Here is a 25,154-nt window from a genome sequence, read left to right as displayed (position 1 = left end):
GATTTCTGTTACCCCCATTAATCTGAAAATATTCTATTTGGGAGATTTTACTTCACTAAAATCAAATTCATTTCCATGGTGGCACACTACTCTCTTAGTCCACAGGGCAAAAGAAACAAGCAGAAACAAAACCCAGAAGTTGAACACATTCGCCTGTCACAGAATAGGAATATGGGATGAGGAAGATAAAACACCTTCCCATTGAAAGAGATATCTCCTATGTTGCTTAAAGATGGCATCAGACATAATATTATAGCAGTTGCATATGCAATATACAAAGCAATTCAGTCAGAACGATAATTAAGGATAAGCCTAAATATGTCACATACATAACGGTCTGAAAATAGTTAATCTGAGAACAAATCTGTTTTCATTTTGAGTCAGATTATTTGACACAAGGTAGCTCAGAGAAAAGACAGAATTCCAATGAATTAAATACTTTTCAAGAAATTTCTCTCAAATTAAATGCTATACTTTTCCAAGAATAAGCTAGAATTAAAACTAAAATACAAAAAACACACGTCCACACGTTCATGTCAGCATTGCTCACGATAACCAAAAAATGGCTAACAACCCAAATGTCCCTCGAGTGATGAATGGATAAACAAAATGTGGTATATATCCATAAAGTGAACTACTGTTTGGCAATAAAAGGAATAAGTACTGATACATAATACATAGAGGGATGAACCTTGAGAACATTACTCTAGGGAATAGAAGCCAGACACAGAAGATCATGTTATATACAATTCCACTTGTAAGAGATGTTCAGAACAGGCATATATATGGAAACAGAAAGTAGGTTAGTAGTCGTGTGGGGCTGGGGGCAAAGGGAACAGGGAATAACAGAAATGGAAGGCTAACAGGTGCAGGATTTCTTTAAGTGGGGTGAAAATGTTCCAAAATTAGATCGTGGTGACAGGTGTGCAACCTTTGAGTATAGTAAATAATTATTATACATTTTATAAATTGTATGGTATGGGAATTACATGTCAATAAATCAGTTAAAAGCAGATTACAAAAATATAAAATATTTCTGAACATCTGAGAAACAACTCTGATGAATACTCAGTTTTACATCACTGGTAATGATAGCAGGATATTTATATACTGCCTCATTTCAAAGCAAAACTAAGCTTATTCTACTCCATATAAACCCGTGAAGTACAACGCCCCAAAATATGATTAAAGACAGTGATGTCAGCAAAAATGGAAGAGTAGACTGCTTCACAGAAACGCCAAAAAGCAGAGCAAAATGGATCAGAATACTTTTTCAGAAATCTGGAAAACAGTCAAATGTTCACAACAACCAAGTAAACATAGAATTGAGACAAAGGCAACTTAAAAAACAATAGGCAAGAGTGTGGTGTTTTTACTAGTCCTGTCCTACCCATCTTCCTGGCTGCCCGCATTCTCAGTGTGGGACTCTTGTCTTGGGCTAGAGAGGGGGCATTTCTCAAAAACACTGCAAGACAAGTGAATAACCTATTCTGCCTGTGACAAAACACTGAAGTTGAAGAAAACAAGATGTGGCATATATTCAAGAATACAACATACACATAATAGAAGTTTCAAATAAGAGGAAAAAGAAAAGGGGGTAGAAAAAAAATTGAAAAAAATGAGTGAAAACATCCAAATTTAATGAAAGTCATAAATCTACACATCCAAGCTGCTCAATAAACTCCAAGGATAAAAGCAAAGAGATCGTCACTGAGACATATTATAATCAAACCGTTGAAAGCCAAAGACAAAATGAGAACCTTAGGAGTCAAGAGGGAAGCAACTTGTCACTTGTAAGAGATCCTCAATGGTATTAACAACTGATTTCTCAAAAGCAATCACAGGTGCCAAAAGGCAGTGAAAAGACACATTTAAACTGCTAAAAGAAAAAAAAATCCAAACAAAAATTCTGTATCTAGCAAAACTATCCTTCAAAAGTAAAGGAGAAACTTAAGACACTCTGAGATACAGCTATGGCAGTTTGTTGTTAGTTACACCTGCCCTATAAGAAATGCTAAAGGGAGTCTTTCAGGTAGAAATAAAAGGACACTAAATAGTAAACTGAAGGTGTAAGAAGAAATAAAGAAAACCGGTAAAAGTCGTTACATAGGTAAATAACAAAGGTCAGTATTACTGTGTTTTGGGTTTCTAACTCCTATTCACCCCCACCCCACATATGATTTAAAAGGCAAATGCACTGAACAATAATAACATATCTATCTTATTGGGCACAGTGTATAAATATGTAATTTGTGACAACTACAACATAATGGGGGAAGAACAGACTGTATACAGGAGTAGAGTTTTTGTATGCTATTGTATGCTATTGAGGGTAAGGTGGTAATAATCTAAAACAGATTCTGTTATAAATTGAAGAGACTAAATTTGCAATCCCAATGGTAACCTTTAAGAAAATGACTGAAGATGACACAGAAAAGGAAATGAGTAAAGAATCAAATGGCACACTACTAAAAAGCAATTAAACACAAAAAAAGCAGCAATGGAAGGACTGAGAAACAAAGAGATACAAAATACAGAAAACAGCATGGTGGCAGAAGTGAATTCTTCCTTATCAATAATTGCATTGCATGTAGATAGATTAAACTCTCCAAGTAAAAACCAGAGAACAGCAGAAGGGATACAAGAAAATTGATCCTATTAAGAGATTCTAAAGGAGACTCACTTTAGATTCAAAGGCACAAAGTGGAAGAACGGAAAAAGATATTTCAAGCCAACAGAAACCAAAAGAGAGGTGGAATAGCTAACCTAGTATCAGACAAAATAGACTATTAGTCAAAACTGTTACAAGGGGCCCGGGGGGGGGGGGGGGGGTGCCTGGCTGGCTCAGTAGCAAAAACATGCAACTCCTGATCTCAGAGTTGTGAGTTCAAGCCCCACGTTGGGTGGAGAGATTACTTAAATAAAAATAAAACTTAAAAACAAAAATTGTTACAAGGGGCAATGGAGGACAATAAATTTTAACAGAAACATCAATCCCTCAAGAAGAGACAGCAATTATAAACAACAAAGCTCCAAAATATAGGCACAAATGGACATGATTGAAGGGAGAAACAGATAGTTACACAATAACAGTTGAAGATATCTATACCTACTTGCATTAATGGACAAACAACTATGCAGAAGATAAGGAAATAAAGAATGTGAACAACACTATAAACCCACTAGATGTAACAGACATATATGGGATACTCCCTCCAAAAACACTGCACATGCAACAGTCTCCAGAACAGACTACATGTTGGGTGACAGAACAAGTCTCAATAAATTTTAAAAGACTGAAATCATACAGTGTATCTTCTCTGACCACCATGGAATGAAGCCAGAAATCAAGAAAAAGGAAAACTGGAAAATTCACAAATTTGTGGAAATTAAACAGCATACTCTCAAACAGCCAATGGGGCAAAGAACAATTCACAAGGGAAATTAGAAAATACTTAGAGATGAATGAAAATGAAAACACAACATATAAAAATTTAGGGAATACAGAAAAAGCAGAGCTCAGAGGGCAATTTCATAGCTGCTGTTTAAGCTGCTGAGTCTGTGGTATTTTTTTATGGCAGCCCAAGCAGACTAATACAACCTAAGTAAATGGAAAGATACACATTCAGTGTCCATGAACTGAAATACTAGATATAGTTAAGATGGCAAAACTACCAAAGCAATCTACAGATTCAATGAGTGAAATCTGTTTGTTTTTTTTTTTGAAAAAAAAATTTTTTTAACGTTTATTTATTTTTGAGACAGAGAGAGACAGAGCATGAATGGGGGAGGGTCAGAGAGAGGGAGACACAGAATCTGAAACGGGCTCCAGGCTCTGAGCTGTCAGCACAGAGACTTGAACTCATGGACCGCGAGATCATGACCTGAGCTGAAGTCGGCCGCTTAACCAACTGAGCCACCCAGGCGCCCCATGAAATCTCTGTTTTTAAGTTTATTTTTATTTATTTTGAGAGAGAGAGAGAGAATGTGTGCATGTACACGAGCAAGCAGGGGAGGGCAGAGACAGAGAGGGAAGGAGAAAATTCCAAGGAGGCTCCCTGCTGTCAACAAAGAACCCTATGTGGGGCTCAATCCCATGACCCTGGAATCAAGGGCTGAGTCAAAATCAAGAGTTGGGAGCTTCACCAACTGAGCCACCCAGGTACCCCCAATGAATGAAATCTTTACTAAAACTGCAATGGCTTGGGGTGCCTGGGTGGCTCAGTTGGTTAAGCATCTGACTTTAGCTAATGAGTTTAAGCCCCTGCGCTGTCAGTGCCAGGCTTGCCTGGGATTCTCTCTCTCTGCCCACCCCCATCTCAAAAATAAATAAATCTAAAAAAATAAATAAATAAACTTCCAATGACTTTTCTGCAGAAATGGAAAAGCTGATAATCAAATTCAGATGGAATCACAAGGGGTCCTGAAGAGTCAAAACAATATTTAAAAAGACTCACACTTCCCCATTTCAAAACTTACTACAAAATTAGTTTTTTCTTTGGTTGATTGTGCTTTTGGTATCATCTATAAGAATTCATTGCCAAATAATTACCTTTATTTTTGCATTTTCTTCTAAGAATTTTATAGTTTTAGCTCTTATGTTCAGGTTACTGACCCATTTTGAGTTAATTTTTGTGTATGATGTGAGAAAAGGTCCAAAGTCATTCTTTTGCTTGTGGAAATCCAGTTGTCCCAGCATCATTTATTAGAGACTTATTGTTTCCCAACTGGCCTTTTGCACCCTTGTTGAAAATCAGTTGGCAGTAGATATGTGATTTTATTTCTGGACTCTTAGTCCTATTCCATTGGTCTAGGTTTCTGTCCTTACAGCAGTTCCACATAATTCTGATACTTGAATTTCATGAAAATTAAAGAACTTCTGTACATCAAAGGATATCAAGAAAGTGAAAATATACAAAATGGGAGAAAATATTTACAAATCACATATATGAAAAGGGTCTAGTATCTAGGATCCAGAATATATATAAAGAACTTCTGTAACTCAACAATGAAAAGATAACCCCATCAAAATATGGGCAAAGGACTTGAACAGACATTTCTCCCATGAAGATATGCAAATGGCCAACAAGCTTATGAAAACATTCAACATCTTTAGTCATTAGGAAAAGGCAAATCACATGGAGATATCACTTTGTACTCACTAGGATGGTTGGAATAAAAGTCAGTTAAGTACTGGCAAAGATTTGGACAAATCAGAATGTTCACTGCTAGGAACATTCACTACTAGGAATGTTGCTGCTAGGAATGTAAAATGGTATAGCCACTATTGAAAACAGTTTGGCAGTTCTTCTAAAAGTTAAAAAAACAATTACCATATGATCCAATCCTAGGAAGATACCCAAAATAATTGAAAACAGGAACTCAAATACTTGTACATGAATGTTCATAGCAGCACTATCCACAAAAGCCAAAAGGTAAAAATAACCCAAATGTCTATTAATGGATGAATGGATAAATAAAATGTAGTAAATGCATACACTGCAATATTATTCAGTCATAAAAAGGAATGAACTATTGATACATGCCACAACACGAACGAGATTGACAACATTACACTAAGTTAAAGAAGACAAAGGTCACATATTATATGATTCCACTTAATATGAAATACCCAGAAGAGATAAATCCACAGAAAGCAGATTGGTATGAGGCCAGAGGCTGAGGGGTGGGAGGGAGAGACGGAGAGAGGATCTGACTGCTTTACGGGTATGAGGTTTTCTTTTGGGGCAATGAAAATATTTTGAAATATTACATTGGTGGTGGTTGCACAATGTTGTGAATGTACTAAATATCAATGAATTGAACCCTTTAAAAGATGGTTAATTTTATGCTACATGAATTTCACCTCAATAATTAAAAAAAGAACATGATGATAATTTTTTCTACTAACCCGATGAATAATTCCAGCAGAGTGAAGGTGCTTGATTCCACACAGCATCTGATAGAGAAGGTAGGACATTCTTTCATGATCTAGTTCCATCTGAATCACTTGGCAAAGATTTGCATCCATGAGCTCCATGACTATGTAACTTCATGGGTGAGAAAAGATGACAGCTAAAGTGCACAGCAACAATCTAAGAATAATGTATGAATGTAAACTTTTAATTATCACACTTACACATCTTGAAATTCTTCTAGGGATTTCTGTGGTGTGAAAACATTCAAAAGGCCAATTATCTGTGGCAAAAACAAAGAGACAAAAAAATTAGACACCACTGCTGCTTAATAATATTTTCATTTAGGAACTGCAAATACATGGGTTAAAAAAAATCTACCAATGGTATAAGAATATTAAAATCTTATGTTCTAAGCCCAAGTAATCTCTTCTATTTTACCTAATGCAACTTTATGGCCAGGGATTGGGGGTAGGGAGAAAACCAGACCACACAGGATCTTTAGGGGAGTGAAAAATACTCTGCATGATACTATAATGGTCGATATTATGCCATTACACATTAGTCCAAATCCACAGAATGTACAATACAAAAGAGAACCCTAATGTAAACTATGGACTCTGTGTAATAAGGACACATTACTGTAGGTTCACTGATTATAGTGAATGCACCAGTCTGGTGGGGGATATGAATAATGAGGAAGGCTATGCATGTGTGGGGGCAGAGAGCATATGGGAAATCTCTGTACCTTCCTCTCAATTTTGGCGTCAACCTAAAAATGCTCTTAAAATTGTACCAACACAAGAGCTCCACATATCCATTCCGTTTATGAATACTCAATTATCAAGGATGTATATTATACAATCATCTACATAATTTGTGAGCAAATTAAAAAAAAAATTTTTAACATTTAGTCATTTTTGAAAGAGAGAGAGAGAGAGAGAGAGAGCATGAATAAGGGAGGACCAGAGAGAGAGGGAGACACAGAATCTGAAGCAGGCTCTAGGTTGGTGGAGCAGCTGCTTTGAGCTGTCAGCACAAAGTCCCACGTGGGGCTCGAACTCAGGAACTGCGAGATCATGACCCGAGCCGAAGTCGGACCAACTGAACCACCCAGGTGCCCCAATTTGTGAGCAAATTTTAAATACCTTCCATCAGCTCTTATCTAACTCCCTCATCGCCTTCAGTTTTTCATAATACTGAACTTTCCCAGTTTTCTTCATTCCCAGTCCATTCTCTGGTTCATCCACAGACATGCCCTCTTTCCCACCATTCTGTCTTTAATCCTTTTCTCCATCTGCACCCTTTCCCTGGGGGCAATATATGTCTTTTTCTCTAAACACCTCTATGTTGGACAGTTTCCAAATATACATTAAAAGGCCCTGCTTAATTTAGAAGTCTCAAACACACATTGCCATGTCACATGAACGTCTCACAAAGAATACAAAATAGAACTCCTTAGCATTCCTACCCAAACCCTTTACTTTTCCAGAGTGCCTTCTCTTTTACAAAGGTGGCTCAGAGTAATTTTTGACTCCGTTTTCAGTATTTGCACCATAATAAATGTTGAAAAGAATACTATTCCATTCCACTGTCAGTCTGAACTTCAATCTCTTCTTTCCAATTCCCTGCGCTACTATACAGGTAAAGGATTCTGACATCTCATCTAGACTGTTCATGCTATAATTACTTCTAACATTAGGTTCCCTAACAATGGTTTTCTACAAATCCAGCTACCATTTTACTGCCTATCATATGGTGAAAGAAAGACCTGATCATATTACTCACCTCTTCAAAAACTTACTACCAGCAAAAAAATTTCCCAAACTCCCTTGCAGGAAGTATATTCAGAGCCTTCCATGACCGAATATCAACCCACTTTGTCTCCTGCTAAGCCCTCTATTAAACTTGATCCTTTAGCCATACTAAATTAAACAATGATATATTTAAAAACTCTCAATGCCTTTAAACATACTCTTCCCTGTACCTGTCATATTTACCTACTGAATTCTGTTCCTTTCAAAATTGATGTCTTTTGTAGAGTCTAACAACCTCTATCTAGTCCTTGACGGGTTGCTGAATATTCTCTTTACCTTGTTCCCACAATGTCTTATGTGTTAATATGGCATTTAACACACTGTAGTATAGACTCATTTTCACGACAGCCTCATCCCAATCACACCAGGATCCTTGTTGGAAAGAATTATTCCCTCTTACAGCCCTAGCACAGGGAGATAACTGACACACATTTTTAAAATGTTTATTGACAAATACACTTAGGAATGGGAATATTTTTCTAGACAAACTACATGAGGGAGGAATTTATGTCATTCATCTAAGTACAAAGCTTTGCTTATAAAAGGCATTCAAATATTTGTTCAGTGAATAAATTCAGAAACATAATTTTCAGATCAGAAAAGGTCTAACAAATCTGTTCAAGATAGGGAAAGTGATAATAAGAATGCATCTAGCTGCTCTAAATGAATGAATTCCTGGCTCCTAATTAGATGAACTGCACATCTACAGACTTGTAGAAATAGTAAAACTGTTCTTATCTGAGAAATCCTATAGTACAAGAGAAGTGTTAAAGATGAAAAGCATATAAAAACAAGAGATCAGTAGTTGCTTAGAGCTAAGGTGGATGGGAGATAGGAACGTGAGAGCTACACAATACAGAGATTCTTTCTGAGGTGATGAAAACGTTCTAGAACTGCCTGTAGTCATATACATCAGTGAATACACTAATAACCACTTAATTACACACATTAAATGAACTGTACAGCATGTGAATTGTATCTCAATAAAGGTGCTATAAAAGATTAAGGCAGACAGTGGCCCTTTTTTTTTCCTTCAAAAAAGAACAGAAGGGAAATTATATCAATCATAGACTGGACAGCAAACAAAAGTCAAGTGCTGATTAAGTGGGTGATACAGAAGTATGTGAAAGAAGTAACACTTACTAGGAGCAGGTAAAAACTCCCCGAGAAACTGTACTTTCTTCTCTGAATAAAACAACAATGACAACAAAGAACAGCAGCAGGTCAGAAATGTGACCAAGTACATATATGGAGATTTCAAAAAGGCATTTTGAAAATGTCTCCAATCATAATACCCATGTGAATGAGATGAAGAATTCAGGAGAGATGGATAATTTTTTAGTTACACACACAATTTCTGCTATATAAACAAAGGTCACTAATGAAGTAATCCAGCTATTATGAAGGCATCCTGAGCAAAATTGATAAGTGAAGCCAGCTAGTGAAAAGTCAGAACAAAGGAAAAAGCAACCCCCAACAGTCTGGGAACAGAAACCAGATTTCATATGTGAAATTCTAGGGATAAACAGAAAGTACTATATACTTAATCTCCAAAAGCAAAAAGTAAAAAGAAAGTGAACGACGGGGGGGGCACCTGGCTGGCTCTTGCAACTCTTGATTTCAAGGTTTTAATAAGTTCAAGTGCCATGTTGGGTATAGACAGTACTTAAAAATAAAATCTTTATAAAGAAAAAAAGAAAGTGAAAGGTGGGAAAGATGTGACCTATTAGCAGACTTGTGACAAAGAATAACTTGGTAAGACAATGTGAACCTAACGGTGACCTGATTTCCAAACAGGATTACAATGTCCACGGTTAAGAGGAGATGACAAGCCTCAGTTCCTCTTGAAGGATTCGATCAGACATGAAGTACTGTGTGCTACAGGTGACACACCAGTGTGTTCAGAGATAAGTGACCAAGTGGACATACAAAAGCATCTACGGAAATAGTAACAAATGCACAACGATATGAATGCGCTTAGTACCACTGAACTGTATGTTTAAAACGGTTAAACCGATAGTTTTATACTATGTGTATTTTACCACAAAAAAAGGAGGGTGGGAAAAAACATGTTTAGACCAATGAAGAGATTAATCTGTGTAGAGCATGAAACTGCTGAAAAGGCAAGACATTACAAAAACATCCATCCATCCATCCATCAGGAATGTAAAAATTCCATCATTCCTGGTTTCCCTATACATAGTGACCCTTGAACAACATGGGTTCAAACTAGGAGGGTTCACTTACACATGGATTTTTTTCAATACAGTACAGTACTGCGTAAAAATTTTCCTTATGATTTTCATAACATTTCTTTTCTAGCTTACTTTAAGAATACAATACATGTAGGAGTGGCTGGGGGGCTCAGTCAGTCGATTGTCCGCCTCTTGGTTTCAGCTCAGGTCATGATCTCGTGGTTCACGAGTTTAAGCCCTGCATCAGGTTCCACGCTAACAGTGCAGAGCCTGCTTGGGATTTTCTCTCTCTCTCTCCTCTCTCTCTCGCTCTGTGCCCCTCCCCAACTCGTGCTCTCTCTCAAAATTAAAAAAATAAAGGAATACAATACATGCGATGCACAAAATATGTGTTAATCGACTATTTATATTATTGGTAAGGTTTCCAGTCAATAGTAGGCTATTAGCAGTTAAGTTTGGGGTTGTTGGAACTTATATGTACATCTCAACTACACAGAGGGTCAGCATCCTTAATGCCCACTTTGCTCAAGAGTCAACTGTATTTAGTTTTATATTCATTCTCTGAACAAATATGTTAGGAGCATCTACTCTACGTCAGTCAGCACTCTTCTAGGTGCCAAGGGTATTGCCTGCGTGGATCTTGCCACCCCCAGCAGAGGGTTAACTATGTGAAACAAGCTTTCCATGCCCTCCATTTAGTCGATGGAACCATCTATTTTTGCAGTCAGCTGGCTCAGCAAATAGGGAGTTATTGGCCGTGTCCCCAGTGCAAAACTAAGGCAGTATCACCACCATCACTGCCACGAAACAGGCTACAAGAGGCATAAGCAGCTCCATCTGAGAGGGAAAACCCAGACAAGCAACATGGCTGGCTCCCACCTAAACAAGAATGGTGACACAACTTCTTCGCTGTCACTGACGGACTTTAAACTGTATCTCTTTTTAAACGCTATTCTTTTTCTCTGGGAGGCTCTTTTTCTTTAACAATCCAATTTTTACCCCATTTTTAAGAATTAGTCTAGGGTCACCCTTCCCCAAAGCATTCCCATTTCATGAAAGCTCCCTGCAATCTTCTTTCCCCTGAAATCTCAGCACTTATTTTCCATCCACCATGATATGACAATCAAACCTCTACCGCTTTATCATATTCGGTATTTCACTCTCTGTTGTCTTCAAAATAACACTGTAATAAGCTCCCCCAAATCAGGAGCCTCATCCTTTCCCGACAGTGACTAGTAGCTCCAGTACACAGAAACTTGCACAGTTAGCTCTCAAAATGTGGTAAACTGTGTTATCTGCAATCAGAAAGCATGGAGCTTACTGCATTTTATAAACTCCTTTAGACAAATATACCACAAAACATCTCCAGTCAGATGCTTTTGGTTTAGTACTTCATAAAACCGTCCCTTGCATAACTTACCCCTAGTTTATTTCCTCTTGGCTTATAAAAATCATTCCATTAAAGTAATCATGAAAGTATGCTGAAAGTAAGTTTTACAAAGTGTTAACAATTCTCAAAATGAATGAAAGTTATATGCTTAAGTCTTTATAATCATTAGGAAAAAGAATTAGGAATACTTTCATTCATTTCATTCATTCAAAAGAAGTTTGAAGTTTGGTAAACTTTTGAAGTTTCTGCTAAACTGCTTCATAAAATCACTGACTATCTTCAACTTAAAGTCACCAGTGAGTATCAGCATCACTTAAAAAACCAGGAGTGGGGTAGGGAGAAATGATTTCTATTTTATATCCAATATTAAATAAAATAACTATTGTCAAAGTAAAATGGGAACAATTTCACCTCTGTGCTAAGGCTACAGTTTTCTGAAATGTCAGCCTGCCAGAAGACAAAAAGTAGAAGATGAGACCAAGTCTAAATCAAGTTCTTCTAAAACACCTACCTCTTTTAAAACTCCTTTTGAAAAATAAAAAACTACACAATCTAAATTTCATCAACTGTCTTTCTTTTGATATAATTTAATAAAATTGAGAAAAATTCACACTGTAGACATATATCCCTTTTAGATAATGTTTCAAACCGGAAGAGCATTTAAAGCACCTAATATTTTTAAAAGTTTTGATAGTTATGTATTCATGAACAAATCTTGATTTCATCTATACTTACAACATTTTCTCAAATGTTCACTTACATTTTTGTGATTAACACATTTCATTAGAACTAGCTCTCTGTAAGCCCGTTTAGCATGGGTCTGATTCTGAAACGGCCGGCTCAGCTTCTTGATTGCAACATTTCTTTCAAGAATGGCATCATAAGCTGCACTGTAACAAGAAATTCAAAAACAACAACAAAGCTTTAAAATCTACAAAACTGAATTTATGAAACATTCATGTAGATTCCTTACTCTCGCCAAAGATAAATGCAACTGTATCAATTTCCAGTGTTTGACAGGCAACATGTTTCTTCTCTACCTATTACAGCATATTCCAACAATGTATAGCATTGTTAACTGCTTCTTAAAACGCTAATGGATTCAAAGAGACAATGGACTGTGAAGCAGAAACTGTACTTGTTAGTTGGGTGTCCTCCAAGATCTCCCTAGCATACAATGGGCACTCAATGCATAAATGTTTAATGAGTATTCAGGCCCAATACATAGCTTAAAGTCTGATGAATCCTTCACTTTGCACCTACACCAAGGGCAGACAGGATTAAAGAATACATGTGGTCATAAATTCTACCCAAAATACTTTCTGAAGAATTCTACATAAGTAGATCACTTCCAACTTCTTTGGACACAACAAAATGAATACAGAAAGAGGAAGGAACATACATACAGAGCTATACAAAGGGTTATTTTACAATGTAAAAGTATTTAAAATTTGTTTTGGAGAAGGGAATTAAAAAATCAAGCCTATAGATATGAATGCTAGATTTCAGGACATTAGAAGATGCTTCATAACTGTTACTGAAACACATAATTCTGTGACATACAGCAACACCATACTCATTACTCTTCATATCTTTACCATATGATACTGACTAAACATCATGTTTTACAAATGACAGACCAGAGACAGTAAAGCACAAATAAGGTAAATTATCTTAAAATTATAGAATGTTATGATTGAAAGAAATTTTTAAAATCATTTGAATTCACCACTTATTCACCAGAGATTAATAAGTAATTTACCCTAGGTTAGACAGAAAGTTAAAAGCAAAGCGGAGACCAAAAGACTAAGACATGAGGTTATGCTTTTCATACTGGACTACCTAACATACTTAAAGACTTCTGTTTATATATTTGGAAAGTTAGCACACTACTGACTAAAATTATTCTCTCATCCAACCTCACTATATCAAATGTACTGAAAAAATATGTATTAAGAAATGAGCACTTTGGCATAAATGGACGCATCTATACATAATATATAGGACATAACTTATTTCCTATATATGTACATATGCATACACATAGCAAAACAGACATAAATATTATACTCTTTAGTTAGAAAATACCATATTTGTGTATATGTTCTCCCCAAATTAAAAAACAACACCCACAACATTAGCGGTCATTAAAGATGATTAAAAGTTTTGACTGTTTCAGATAAAATATGTTTTACTTTTAACCATTAAATTCATTCCTATTAATTTTTTGTTAAATCAAAGTAACATTTTAAACTATAGAGGTTCAAAAGTATCTGAGTAGGTTGTACTATTTTGTATCCAAGGAAGTTAGATTTCTAATTGTTGATACTTAAATGTGTACAAATTAGAGATCAATCCAGATCCCAATGAATCTTACCATCTATCACTGGGGTCCAAAATAATGCCTTAAAAAAATTAATTTCTTCAGTTGACAGTGATAGTAAACACACACAGTGAGTTTAAAAACTTTTTAGCTTAATATTTGTCTATTTCATAATAATCTTTTGTGAAAGAATAAGCAAAATATTTGAAGACACTTATTCCTTAGGACAAAACAGAGGCTGGTTAAGATGGCTTGAGGTCCCTTCCAAAGCAGTTTTTTTTTTTTTTTTTTTTTTTTTAAATTCTGGTACACAAATTTCAAAATGTACTTACCTGAGGATAAGTGAAGGTACAGAAAAAACATTTTTATATATACTTTTATATATATGTTCATGTATTACATATATATGTGTATGTATGTGCATATATATGTATATAAATACCATATTCCTCACAATAATGTAAATCAGGTGAGAAAACAGGCTTAGCAATATTAATTTGCCATGAATCACAAAGTTAGTACACCATAAAGCTAGAATCTGAACCATGAGCTGGATTTCAGAATCCTTCCTGTATTGACTATACCACATTTTTTCTTTACAATGAATTTGTGGTTGGTTAAATGTGGTTGGTGAAAATGACAACCAGCTAGCCAATAATACTTTTTAAAGTTACCCAAAATACTAAAAATGAAAAAAAAGTTACCCAAATTCTGTAATTTTTGGTATTATAAATTATTTCGAGAGTACAAAAAAGAGAATAAATGCTACTGTTCCTATTACAGAAATGTGAGAGATTTTAGCATTTTACCATAATTGCTCTGAATTTTTAAAAAATTCACAGATAAAGTCCCCTTTCTTTGTCTCTATTTTTGGAAGTAGACATTATTCTGAAGAATTTGGTGTTATTGTTTTTATAGCTTTCTACATACATATACATCCATAAATGTATGGTACTATTTTGTGTATTTTCAACTATATATAAATGGTATTATAAGGTATATGTATTCCGCATCTTCCTTTTAAACTCAACAACACTACAACTCTGAGACTGTCTTTGTTGAAACACAGCTCCAGTTCATCCTAAATATTGTATAGTATTTTACTGTATGAATATATCACAATTTTTTATTCTCATGGATAGACTCACTGCTATTAAGAATTTTTGCTATAAACAGTGTTGCAAAGAAAAGTCTCTTTAGGTACATGTGCAAGTGTTTTTCTGGAACCTGGGGGAGACCTGCGGGGTCATAAACACTTATGATTTTTAATAGATTCTGAGACAAATCTGGTCAAGAAAAGGTAATAAAGATATAATTACGCTAGAGCGAGGCTAAGAATTCCCCAAAGCACTAGATTATGCTAACTTAGTGATCTAAAATCATTAGCAGAACTGTCCCAAAAAGTATTCTACACTTCAGTTTATTAAGAATTATGTTGATCTATAAAGCCTACACCCACTGCAGAAATTAGCTCGTAAATCAGTTTTAAAGATACGTATGAGTTTTTGAAACACACAATGAAAAATGAGCTCACTTCATTCCCCAGTATAAAATAAGATTTCTGAAATTCCAGAGTTTCATTGTAGTGTGAAAATGATGATTAAGTGAAGCTTCTTATTAAACTAGCTATGGGAATAGATGTATACATGGAATTAACAAGCATGCCACTTATTCTTTCCTGATATAGATTATTTGTCTTTACATGGCTTATGACCACGTATTTAATCATAATTTATACTTAAAGATGACAGTGCTGATTTATAAAGTTGTGTTTAATGAATAATAAAGAACATCAACCCAGAACAAAATTATTACCATGTTATAGCTTTAGTTTAAATAACATAGTTTTATTTTAACTTTTTTGAAGCAAGTTAAATATTTACCAAGGTATCTATATTACAAGAGGAGAAAAGATAGCAGTTAATGATTCTCTGCCTAATTTTTGGAAGTAAAACTTACCATACAATTCCTTGAGCTCCTGAGCCTATAGGTTTTAAATTCTGATATCGTTTCAAAACTGTAAATGTAGAATCTCCAATCTCTACACTATAAAAATTGCTGTCACGCTTGCTTCTGCTCATGATGGCAAACAATTAATTTAATGGCTTCATCCAAATATTCACCGAGAAGCTGCAAAATGGAACAAAATGTGATGTTAACAAAATGAATGTATTTAATCTTAAAATTCGAGTCTTCACTCTGTTCACTGATAGTATAACACAGACTGCTACAGCACGGTAAAAGAGCTACTTCATTAAAATACATTAAAACACAAATAGAAAGAAAAAATACCTCAGAACTTGGTTAGCATCTGCCATACTTAAGGAGAGGATTGATAGTTAAAAACAAAACACAGCTTTTACAAGGGTAAACAATTTCTTCACTGTAAGTCACTAGTATTAACATGCATACATGTCTTAACTTATTGGAAAACTGTAAAAACATTTTAACAAAAGCAAATAATTATAACTAAACATGCTTTTAAGGTCACTTCCATAGTTGAAAATTTAAAACCAGTCATTTTATGTATTTATTATAGATTACTGAAAACTTAATTGATACTATCATAATTTGCAAACTCATTTGATGTGACATGGAAGAAACAACCAACTGGCAGGCAAGTAAGCTGGTTAGCATGTATCACCCCTAACTAACAAACACAGTACAGTGCTGTCACCATGCCCCTGACCTCCAACAGCAACACCCAGGGTGTAATGCATATGTTGTTAGAATGGTTGAAAGGATGAGAAGAAGGGTAGAAACTATATGATAAAATAAAAAGATAACAAAGTTAAAAATGAGAAAATATATAGAGAAAAGCATTTAGTATATTAGGATATGAAATAAAGCAATATACTGTTATGAATTGTGGGGCCTCAGAAGCATAACCTAAGTTCTGACCACAGTTCTTTGCCACATGACTGATTATAAGCCAAGGAAGTCTTTTTCTACTTGTTTGAGCTGTATTTATTGACATACCTATTACTCATTCTAGACAGAAGTGGCCTATTGCAAAATGCATGCAAGACAGCTCCAACCTACTCCCCACATCCCACAATAAGACTAGAAACCAGTTAAGTCTAAAGAATTACTGTTTGTGTGTGTGGTTGCAAGGCAACGCCTACAAAAACAAAAACAAAAACAAAATCCTGATTAGACTTACAATGCAAAGAATCAATTTAACAAATACTAAGAATTACTAAGTGTCCAACCTGCGCCAGGCACTGTATTGCGCCCTAGAGCCAGACTATGTAGAAGCTCATGAACTGGATTCTAACAGTTTAATTCCCAGAGTAGGATAGAAACCACTGAACAGCTCCCTGGCTGCTACCTGGAGATTACACTCCAAGAGGAGGCGGAGCAAGAGTTGGAAAACTAGTAAGGTATTGTACCAATCCAGATAAGAGAAAAAATTAAAATTAATGAGAATTCTTAGATGTGATGGCGTTAAAACTAAACAGAAACTAAACAAAAATGTCCAAACGGTGTAAGCTTTAAAAAAGAAGGTAAATAAATTGAGAGCAATTGAAAAGTCGGATCAATGATTTGGATAAATTAAAGAGGGGCCAGAGAAACACTTCCAAAATTAGTAACTAAAACTAGTCATGTTAACGCTCCAGAGAGAAGTGTCTGAAATGACAAGTGTCATTAATCTACCTAAGTGGAACCAGAGGCTTAAAGGAAAAAGTTTGCTCATGATTTAAACACTTAGATATACCCGTAGGCTGATCAAATATAGGTATTGGTTACCCAGACCAATTTCTTAACCTGCATTCCTTCTTGTCTACTGGAGTAGGGAAATAGAGAAGTGAAAAGAGGAAACGAAGGAAACATTGGGTGTCAGGGCCCTCATCAAATATTCTAGACATTTATCCTGGAAACTAGGTCTCCCCAGGGCCTGGAGACAGTAATAATGCTCTCTGGTAATTTGCACATATGGCCAGAGGCTGAGCACAGGGCCTCCTTAATGGCAAGGAAAGGCTTCTCTCTATTCTCAGAACGGAAGGGCCCAGGAGCAGGAGTGCCCGTGGTATGCACGCAGAAGTCTAGACTAACCTGTGGCAGCAGCTGAGCAGTGATAGCTACAACACCCCAGAACAGAGCAGGGATAGCAGACAGAGTACCCAAGGTTAAGTAGGCAGACCCAGCCAGTAGTAACCTCTGTAGAAGCCACAGCTGCCACTCCTACAAAAAGGAAATAGAAAACTCTACTCACTTACATTATCAGCTGTACAATATTTACCGGCACACCTGAGCTATGTTGGGTACCAACACAATAGTAATCAGCATCTGGCCATCCACAGAACTTGCAGTTAAGACAGATAAGGAGACCTTACATTGCTTAGAATCTGCTGGTGTATCACTATGGTTGTGATAAGAGCAGTGAAGGGAAAGGACAGGATGCTGATAGAAGCAAGCCTGCTAGTCTGGGCTCAAGAAAAAATTCCCTTTATGCTGTGATGTTTGAGCAGGATCCGAACACAGATTATGAGTTAACCAGACACGGAAATAAGGGAGTTTTCTAGGCAGAACAATCTATGCTGCATCCCTTTTTACAACCCAATAGTATTCCATTGTGTGGATATACCATTTGGACATTTGCATTGTTGCCAGTCTGGAGGTTATTACAAATAACGCTAGTATAAACGTTCACACTCCCCCTGCCATTCATCTTGGGTAAATACCTCGGAATGGGGTTTTTGACTCTTACATTTAATTTTATAAGAAATTGCCAAACTGTTTTCCAAAGTGGCCATACCATTTTTCATTCCTACCAGCAAAGTAAAAGTAAGCAAAAGTAAGCAAAGTAACCTTCTTGTGATTGCCAATTTCTTGTGACTTTACATTTTACTAGCGGGTGCACAGTGGTATTTCACTGTGGCTTACATTTGCATTTCCTAATAATTAACGATGCTGAACATTTTTTCATGGGCTTATATGCTACATCTTTTTTTTGTGAAGTAGCTAATTAATTCTTTTGCCCATTTAAAAATATAATTGTTTTGGTACTTATTTATATATTCTGGATATACATCCTTTATCAGATGTGCAAGCATTTTTTCCCAGTCTGTGGCTTGCCTTTCTATTTTCTTAACAGTGTCTTTTTCTTAAAACTGTTTACCGTGAAATAATTTTAAACCAACACAGATGTTACAAAAATAGTACAGAGTTCCTGGCAATGCTTCACCCAGCTTCACTCAAATGAGAGCATTTGACATAACCATAGTACAATTATCAAAAATTGATATTTGATAGAGAAAGTTGACATTGGTACATACTATTAGCCAACAAGGAAACGGACATTGTTCAGATTTTACTTGTTTTTATATGCACTTTGTGTGTGTGTGTGTGTACAGTTCTATGTAAATTTACCACATACACCTATTAGTGTAATCTCTATCACAATCAGAATACAGAAGTGTTTCATCTCACCAAAGAAAATCCTTCATGTTATCCCTGTATATAATCACACTTTCTTGCCAACCCTACCCCTGGCAGTTTGATCTGTTTCCACCACTATCATTTTTTTTTCATTTAAATAATGTTATATAAATGGAATCACATAATATGTAATCCTTTATATATATTACAGTTCCCAATATATAGGCCTTGCAAAATTTTGTTCAGTTTCTCCTTAAGTATTAATATTCTGGGTGCTATTGTAAATGTTTTCATGTTAATTTATTTTTAAATTTTCAATTGTTCATTGCTAGCACATAGAAATACAATTAAGTTTTCTGTATAATAACTTTGTACAAAGCTCATTTATTAGTCTTAGTAGCCTTTTTTGTGGATTCTTTGAGATGTCCTACATACACAAGCAGTTTCATTTCTTCATTTCCAACTTGGATGCCTCTGACTTCCTTTTCTTGCCCCACTGTACTAACTATAATTTCCATACAATCCAGAATAGAAGTGGCAAGAGCAAACAAACATCATTCCCTTGGTTACTGATCTTAGAGAAAGCATTTAGTCTTTCATCACTAAGTATGATGTAAATGACAGGATTTTACGAGATGCCATTTAACAAGATAAGAAAGTTCTCTTTATGGCCTATTTCACTGAGAGTTTTTAGTATTAATGAGTACTGAATTTTGTCAAATGACTTTTCTGGATCTATTGAGATAATAATATAGTTTTGCCTTCTTAGTTGGTTTATATGATGAATTACACTGATGATTTTCAAATGTTGAACCAACCTGTATTCTTGCAATGAATCCCACTTAGTCAAAAGTATCCTTTTTATTTTAATTCACTTGGCTTAAACTGTGTTGAAGGTTTTTCAATTTATTTTTATAGGGAATACTGGTCTGTAGTTTTCTTTCACGGTGAATATAATGAGTTGGGAAGTGTTCCCTCCTCTTTTTCTGAAAGACTCTGTGTAGAAGTGGTATTATTTGATCTTGGAATGTCTGATAAAATGTCTCTGGAAAGCCTTCAAGGACAAGGGTTTTTTTGTGGAAAGGTTTTCATTGCAAATTAAAAAAAAAAAAAAACTAATACACACATACAGAGGACTATTCAGGCTTTCGATTTCTTCTTAAACGAGGTTTGGTAGTTCTGTGTTTTTCAAGGAATTTGCTAATTTCATCTAAGTTGTCCAATGTAATGTCTACAGGATCTGTAATCATGTATCCTGTTTCATCCCTGTTATTATAATCCATCTTTTCTCTTTTTTCCTGATTAATCTGGCTAGAATTTTATCACTCTTATTGACCATTTTTAAAAGTTAGAATTTAATTTCTGGTTTTCTGTATTTTTATACTTTTCTATTTCACTACTTCCTGCTCTTGTCTTTATTTCCTTCTTTTTGCTTGTTTTGGGATTGCTCTTCTACTTTCTTATAATGGAAGCTTAAAAGTATTGGTTTGAAAAGTTTTTTTAAATAATATAAACATTTAATACCATAATTTGCTCACCACTTTAGCTTCTACCCATAATTTATCATCATATCCATATTCAATAATAAAATAAATACAAACACTTGAATAGGCTTTACTTAATGCCAGGTCCTATTTCAAGTGCTTTATAAATTTCTTTTAATCCTCACAAGAGGCCTATGGATGTTTTCTAGTTGTTTGTGGCTAAGGGTAAATTCAGTTCTTGTTACTACTATTTGGCTGGAAGCATAAATCCCATATACTCATTTTGTCTGATGTTTCCTTATGTTGAAATAGGAATTACTGTTTTTCCATCTTCCAGATGGTGAAATTAAGTCTTAGAAAGGTTAATTGCCTAGGGTTACAAAGTTAGTAAGGAGTAGAAGGAAGATTTGAGTCCTTCACCCATATACTAGAGTCCAAAATAAAAAAAAAAATCTTGGTGGTGAAAAAGGATATGAAGGAAGAGGAACAGTTATAAATACACTGAGTCGGAGATATCTCCAAGATATCTAAATGGAAATATCAAGTTGGTAGCCAGATACAGAACTGGACCTCAGAGGAGAGTGTGGGTGAAAGGTACAAATTTAGGAGTTGTTGTTACTGAACCAATGAGAATGATGTTACTCAAAAGGAGTGCAGTAGGAAGGGAAAGAGACCTAAGATTCAGCTTTGTAAACACCGACATTTAATGAGCAATTAAAGATAAGCCAACAAAGAAGTTAGAGAAGAGAACCAGACATAGAAAATGAACAGAACACCTTGGAGAAGCCAAGGGAAGTGTTTTTAAAGAACAGTCAGTGGTCAATAGCTCTGAATGCTACAGAAATATCAAAGAAACCGCTTGAGTTAGAGTAATGAGGGTAGAAGCTAGACTGGAATGAGCTGAGGGGTGAGAAGGATATGATTTTAGACACAGGTTAAGTAGATGTCAGTACTTGTATAGTACTTGTATAGAGAAATTTAGCAAAGAGGAAACTGATAGAGAAAGGTAAATGGTCAAGGGAGGGTGATTAGATTATATAATATATAACATAGTATAGCATAGCATATATAACACAGAGACAACCTGAACATATTTACCTACTAATAGAAAGGATCCAATATATAGAGGAAGGGTGAGAATAGGGGAATGAAAAAAAATGAAGTTTCAGGTAGCACAAGATCTCTGAAAAGGCAGAAAGGAATGGGATCCAGAACACGTGTGGCCATACAGATGGAAATACTGGTGTCGCTCTGCCATCAGAAAATACCATCAAGTGACTGAGACAGAAGGATCAATTTTCAAGATAAGGGCATTAAGGCTACTGGTGACATTTATGGAGAATGCATTTGCTGTCCTGTTCTCTCCATGATGAAGCTGGATGAGCACAAGTGTGAGGAAGAAATGGTATGGACTCTGATTCACTCATGCCCCTACTCAGGAAAGCCTCTTCTTGGATTAAAAACAAAGAAACTACAGTTGTAGAATTTAGATGTGACTGGTTTTGAGGCTCACAAGAGTCAGAGAATAGACAGGCATTATTATCCCATCCAACAGATTAGTAAACTGAGGTTCAAAAAAGCTAACATGCAATCAATTGCTGTGGAAAGCTTGAGGTTCAGCTCTAGCCTTCAAATTTCACCTCTCATTATTCCTACAGTTGAGAACACTACAATGTAAACATGGCTAAATTATCAACCCCCAAATCTCTCATGCATCTGAAATTTGCTTATTTTCCCTTTCCTTTTTGTGAAACATTTTCACTTATTTTTTCCATCCCACTATATCTACCAAAGACCAGTTTAAGTATGATGTTCAGGAACCCTTTGCCACTCAAACCAGCCTGAACCTAATGTCTTATCTAAACCACTTTGTATATTTAGATATACAGATTTTACTACCAGACTGTGATCTTTTTGAGGGTAAGGATTACTTTCCTAGGTTTTCAGATTTCCAAAACATATCAGCTCTCTGTATAGTTATTATTTAAATAATAACTGCTAAAAAAATTAACCAAGAATATGAAGTCACAAAGTACTTAATAAATTGTTCTGTTTATCTTCACCAATGTTTTCCTTTGTTAGCAGGGGAAAAGGAGATTAAATTAGGTTTTTATGACTCAATTTCTATGACGTCTACACAAGGAACTACTGCTATCAGGCTGGTCCACCTATAAAATGGTTGGTCTGGTAAGCCTGAATGTGGAGACAAACAAGTTAAACTAAATAGTTATATTAGAAGTATTTAGGGGAAAAAAAGAATGAGTTTAATGCAGCCATACAGATAAGCCTCAAAGACAACCGAAGTAACTCTGGTTGCATCACAAATCTATTTAATAGCTAAGCTTAGAATTTAACCAGTTAACTTCAGAAGTTATCCTATAGAAAAGTAAAACTCAACAAGCTAGTATAATCCTCACAGCCAAAAATTATTAGTAAGTATTAAGACTTAAGCTCATTATTAAAACACAATGAAGTAGGGGCACCTGGGTGGCTCAGTTGGTTAAGTGGCTAACTTTGGCTCAGGTCATGATCTCACGGTTCATGGGTTCGAGCCCCCCATTGGGCTCTGTGCTGACAGCTCAGAGCCTGGAGCCTGCTTTGGATTCTGTGTCTCCTTCTCTCTGCCCCTCCCCCACTCACACTCTCTCAAAACTAAATAAAACATTAAAGAAAATTAAAACAGAATGACATAAAACCAACAGGCAAGAAGAAGCAAAATTATTTACTCATCTACCATCTCCAAAGCCGAATGGGCTGAACATACAGACACTTGTGTACTTTTCTTTTTCCTAGAGTACTTTACTCTAGTTTAGTGATTCTCCAATTTAAAGGTGCATAATAATGTTCAGAAGTGTGTGTGTGTGTGTACGCGCACGCACAGAAGATTTTATATTGTCTTTTATGAGTTAGGGAACTTTCAAGAGTGATTCTGACTTTGGCTTTACATACTGACTTTAAACTCTTAAGTCCAGTGTGCACAAGAGTCCATTCTAAATAACCTGTAAAACTTGCACAAAATCACCCCTAAAAATTATTTAAATCAGCATATACAATAATAATATTTAGTACAATAATTTTTAGGGCTGAATATGAGATGTTCACCCTATGGAAAACATAGGGACTAATTAAAGCAGAACACAGATTCCTGCCTCCAAGGGCATAAGCTCACTGGGATGGGCAGAACTGTCTGTACTATTTAAACTGTCACTGATCTCAGTTTGTTGGTAAGATATGCATAGTTGGATATTTAAAAGTTAAACCTGTGTAAGATGAAATATCACTGCCATTAAGCATTAAAATAATGAAGCTTCTAGGGAGAAGTTAGAATCTTAAAAGAATTAATTCACCTTATTCAGACTTTATTAAAAAAAGAGGCTAACTGGGCCTGCCTGAGGGTTGAAATAATGCCCCTCTAAATTTGAGACTTTTTTCAAAAAATTTAAATTCAAGTTAGTTAACATATAGTGTAAAAATGATTTCAGGAAAAGAATTTAGTGATTCATCACTTATATATAACACCCAGTGCTCATCCCAACAAGAGCCCTCCTTAATGCCCATCACCCATTTAGCCCTTCCCCCCCACCTAACACCCCACCAGCAACCCTCAGTTTGTTCTCTGTATTTAAGAGTCTCTTATGGTTTGTCTCCCTCTCAGTTTTTGTATCTTTGCTTCCCTCCCTTGTGTTCATCTGTTTTGTAACTTAAATTCCACGTATGAGTGAAGTCATATGATATTTGTCTTTCTCTGACATTCTTTCGCTAAGCGTAACACACTCTAGTCCCATCCACGTTGTTGCAAAAATTTCATTATTTTTGATCGCCGAGTTATATTCCATTGTATATATACAGAACATCTTCTTTATCCATTCATTAGTCGATGGATATTGGGGCTCTTTCCATATTTTGGCTATTGTAGATAGTGCTCCTATAAACACTGGGGTACATGCATGTGCCCCTTCGAAACAGCATTCCTGTATCCTTTGGATAAATACCTAATGGTCCAAATGCTGGGTCACAGGGTAGTTCTATTTTTAATTTCTTGAGGAACCTCCATACTGTTTTCCAGAGTGGCTGTACCAGTCTGCATTCCCATTAGCAATGCAAAAGGGTTCCTCTTTCTCGCCATCCTCACCAACATCTGTTGTTGCCTGAGTTGTTAATTTTAGCCATTCTAACAGGTGTGAGGTGGTATCTCTTCCCTCCTTTTCTGCACTACTCATTTATGAAGAGGATAGGATCTACTCCCACAGATCCTCTGTAAAAAACTAGAAGGTAAATCCTTCAAGCATTAGCTATGTTTCCTTTAAACATGTTATCCTTTAAACATTAATGTGCGTCTTTAGTTACCCATTGAGTGCAGAAAGAAAGTATTCCAGCTAAAAGATAACCTGGATGTCTGGGCCACCAGTGATTCTTTTTACTATATAACAATCATACCTAGTATGCCCTCTTTTCTAGAAAAGTCCCACCCTCCCCCACAAAGGGAGCAGAGGAAATAAGGCTCAGTTTGTACTTCAGCAATCGGCTTTTGTAGGACTTATTTATAAAATAGATATATCTCTTAATTGAGCTTATTTGAGTAGGTTTATTACATTCCTTTTTTTTTTAATATATGAAATTTATTGTCAAATTGGTTTCCATATAACAC

The 25,154-nt window shown here is 35.7% G+C and overlaps 1 protein-coding gene across 7 annotated transcripts in view; it reads right to left on the bottom strand.

Moving 5' to 3' along the window:
* The window catches only part of MAPK8 (mitogen-activated protein kinase 8), a 97,231-nt gene that overhangs the window by 24,660 nt on the left and 47,417 nt on the right, over nucleotides 1–25,154 (bottom strand). For 6 of the 7 annotated variants that reach the window (XM_042961236.1, XM_042961235.1, XM_042961238.1 and 3 more), the window contains 4 exons: nucleotides 15,600–15,770; nucleotides 12,078–12,207; nucleotides 6,140–6,198; nucleotides 5,912–6,050 (listed from right to left, as the gene is read on the bottom strand). In XM_042961236.1, the coding sequence (XP_042817170.1) occupies nucleotides 5,912–6,050; nucleotides 6,140–6,198; nucleotides 12,078–12,207; nucleotides 15,600–15,721 (450 nt within the window). In that variant the 5' untranslated portion in view covers nucleotides 15,722–15,770. Of the gene's footprint in view, nucleotides 1–5,911; nucleotides 6,051–6,139; nucleotides 6,199–12,077; nucleotides 12,208–15,599; nucleotides 15,771–17,696; nucleotides 17,802–25,154 lie in introns of those variants that run through there. The other variant, XM_042961239.1, reaches the window with a different exon arrangement.

Source organism: Panthera tigris, chromosome D2 (genome assembly GCF_018350195.1).
Source record: "Panthera tigris isolate Pti1 chromosome D2, P.tigris_Pti1_mat1.1, whole genome shotgun sequence".
Taxonomy (NCBI): Eukaryota; Metazoa; Chordata; class Mammalia; order Carnivora; family Felidae; genus Panthera; species Panthera tigris.
This window is presented reverse-complemented; position numbering and strand designations above follow the sequence as displayed.